The sequence below is a fragment of the Mesitornis unicolor genome, unplaced genomic scaffold, assembly GCF_000695765.1.
Source record: "Mesitornis unicolor isolate BGI_N332 unplaced genomic scaffold, ASM69576v1 scaffold1100, whole genome shotgun sequence".
In the NCBI taxonomy this organism is placed as follows: domain Eukaryota; kingdom Metazoa; phylum Chordata; class Aves; order Mesitornithiformes; family Mesitornithidae; genus Mesitornis; species Mesitornis unicolor.
The window spans coordinates 10,540-13,539 of record NW_010160052.1 but is presented as its reverse complement, the minus strand read 5'-3'; the positions used below and the strand labels follow the sequence as shown (position 1 = coordinate 13,539).

The window sequence follows — 3,000 nt, the reverse complement described above, 5'->3', positions numbered from 1 at the left end:
CGTGGAACTCACAGAGGCACTCGTGACACAAACTGAAACTGCTTTATCTGCAACAGACACTGAGCAAGGAGACACAACTCCATTTGGAGGCTCATGCCTTTCTCTGTGTGATTTTGCAGCCAGGGATTGCTGTCCCCAGTGGCTCTGCAGCTGAGGTCCTCCCATCATCTCTCTCTTGCCCCAAGGGGCACACTGAGAGGCTTAATGCTCCTGAAAATGCCCTGCCTCGAGACCGTGCCTAACAACCATCCACCCTGTCTGTTAGAGGCAAGAGGGCAGGGAGAGGGAGAGATGGAAAAGAGAAGCATGATGCTAACCATTGCAACCAGTGATTATTATTAACCTCTTATTAACCTCTGCATGCCTCTTCCTCACAGCTGGGGAGTGCCTGTGGCTGACACAGCAAGGATGTCCGAGACCTCGTCCAGCAAGGAGAGTCCCCTCGCTGAGTGCCCTGTGTGCTACGAGAAGTTTCACCCGCTGGAGGCCACACACCGCAGGCTCAGCTGTGGACACACCTTCTGCCATGACTGCTTGGTGAAGTGCCTGCTCTCTGCCAAGCTTGACGGCCAGGTCCAGAGCAGCATCATCTGCCCCATCTGCCGTTACGTGACTTTCCTTAGCAAGAAGAAGGCTTTATGGCCGCCCAAGACAGGCACCAGCCCCCGGACACTGGAGATGCCTCTGTCACCTTCCTCCTTGTGCCATCTGACCAAAATGGAGGCCAGCAACACCTTGGTGGTGCCCAGCCATTTTGTGATGCCAGTGCAGAGCTTTGACCGGTGCTGCAGTGCAAGGAACAGCCCCATGGATGCACAGGGGGTCCCAGGGGAGCTGGCGCGGGAAGATCACATCTTTGTCATCAGCAACCACGGGATGCCACTGGTGGATGCGGACTGTGGCTCCCTGGGGAGGAGAAGCAGAGCAGAAACATGGAGCTCGGTGTCATCCAGCTCAGCCCTGGGGGTGAAATGCTGCCAGTCACCCATTGCCCTCGCTGTCCTCCTCATCCTGACTGTGGCCATGCTGGCAGCTGTGCTCCCTTGGCTGCTGCTGGTGAAGAGAGATTCGTAGCAGGTGTGGGATCGGATGCTGGAGGCGTCACAACAGAGCAGGGGCTGGGACCTCTCTCAAAAGATCCCTGGAAAAAGCCCAGAAGCATATTCAGGTGAAGCTCTCTCATCTGGCTACGCACTGAATGGACTTTCAGACCTTTCCGCAGATCTTTGGGCCCTCACAGTGTCACCGCTGGTGTTCTCTGCCTCTTTTGGTTAAAATATGGCAGGTCAGACTCTGCTAGTGGATTTCTCTGGTGCCTTAGTGGAAAGGGTGGAGCAGGGAGTGAGGGGGCCGTTCTGGTCCCTCTTCTCTGTCCTAGCAGGGGCCTGTGACCACGGCACCAGGTTATCCAGAGCTGGGGGACAGGCAAGGGCTCTGTGTGTTGGAGAGTCCTGCTGCCAGGCTGTGGTGCTTTTGGAGGTCCCCAGGCTCCGGGCTGGCTGTCAGGGTATGTGGTGCAGCTACCCTGGAGCAGAAATGCATGGCTTTCCATCCCAAAGATATGAGCATCATGCTACCAGGCAACAAGGGTGGCAGAACCAGAGGATGGAGAGCGTGGTGCTGGCCTCCATGAGCTCATCCTCACTTCTGTCAGCCGGTGCTGCCCGCCCTGCAGGACAATGGGGTGGGAAGGGATGTCAACTCATCCCCCAGGCAGCCCCGGCCTTGCCCTCCCTCCCCTCTCACTGAGCTCCTCAGGGTCGTGGCCATCATCTGGGTGTCACAGCCACTCCTCCTGCCCTGGGGATGCAGAGACAGGCAGCAGAGTGCAGGGCAGGGAGCTAAGCCAAAGGTATGGACTGCGTAAGGGGATGGATTTGGGGTCCCACCCCACTCTCCTCCCTGGAGCCATGTGCCTAGACAGAGTGATGTTTCCTCCTCCCCATATCCAGCTCCTGAGGGTTAATGCCTGGCAGTTGATTTTCACTCGCACCAAACAGGCTGAGCGTTCTCATTCTCACGTGCCTCTGGGCTTTGCCCTCTACCAGGGGGTCTCAGTGCCTCATCCCAGGGGCCCTGTTTTGAGAGTCCTCTGCCCTGAGGCACAGTTGAGATTTGGGACCCTCCATGCCTGCTTTCAGGGGAGGCTGAGTGGGGGCTGCTGGTCACCCCCATGCCAGACGGCCTCATCATGTTTTTCCCCAGCTGTGCACCCCAGCGCAGCATCTGTACCCTCGCTGCCACCTTTGTCCTCCTGACCCAGTCTCTGGCCCAGTCCCTGGCCTCCTGGGTGCTGCTCTTGGCCACGTCATTTAGGAATGTGCCCTGAGGCCCGCATCACATTAATGGTTGCCCCAGCATATTTGGGAGTGGGAGCAGGATGTCCCTTGCCAGTGCCTGTGGGAGGTGACAGCAGGGTGGAGGGCTGGTGCACCATTCTCGTGCCCACGAAGTGAGGTTCCTGCTGCATGGCTGAGCATAAGGTAAGACAAAGAGGGCCTGCAGTGCCAGCATGGCAGCTTTGGGATCAGCCAGGACATTTTGGGGAGCACTTGGGGCTGGAAAGGGGTGAGCAGGCAGGGACAGAGGAGCTGATGGCATCCCACCCTTCCTCAGGGGTTACACCAGGGCATGGTGGCTTGGCTGGGCCTGTTAACTGCTCCGCTTCTACCTCTGATGCTGTTACTGCACTCCTCTGCCCTGTGCCTCAGTTTCCCTACCCACACCCAGCATGCAATGACACTGACCCCTGCATGAAGCACTGGGAGATTGCCTGGGGAAAAGTGCTTGAGACACCACACTGGAATGGAAACTCTATTTCATAAGAAATAATTACCTGATAATGACGCATCCTTGACTCATTATTTAATAATAAACCTTATTATTAGTCTGTCTGGGGAATTAATGCAGGGTGCCAGGGATCCAGCCTCTTGGCAGAGGGCTACTGGCAGGTGGGAGGGGGGCCCCCCCCCCCCCCCCTTTCGCCCCCTCCGCAGGTCT

The 3,000-nt window shown here is 57.4% G+C and overlaps 1 protein-coding gene across 1 annotated transcript; it reads left to right on the top strand.

The window, feature by feature from the left end:
* Positions 1 to 408: 408 nt before the first annotated feature.
* Positions 409 to 1,074, top strand: RNF222 (ring finger protein 222). Its single transcript, XM_010188562.1, has one exon. It carries the CDS (start codon positions 409 to 411, stop codon positions 1,072 to 1,074), a length of 666 nt encoding a protein of 221 aa, XP_010186864.1.
* The last annotated feature ends 1,926 nt before the right edge of the window (positions 1,075 to 3,000 follow it).

Bases quoted from the DNA above. Each gene is read 5' to 3' on its own strand.
- RNF222 (XM_010188562.1), top strand. From the start codon at position 409: ATGTCCGAGACCTCGTCCAGCAAGGAGAGTCCCCTCGCTGAGTGCCCT.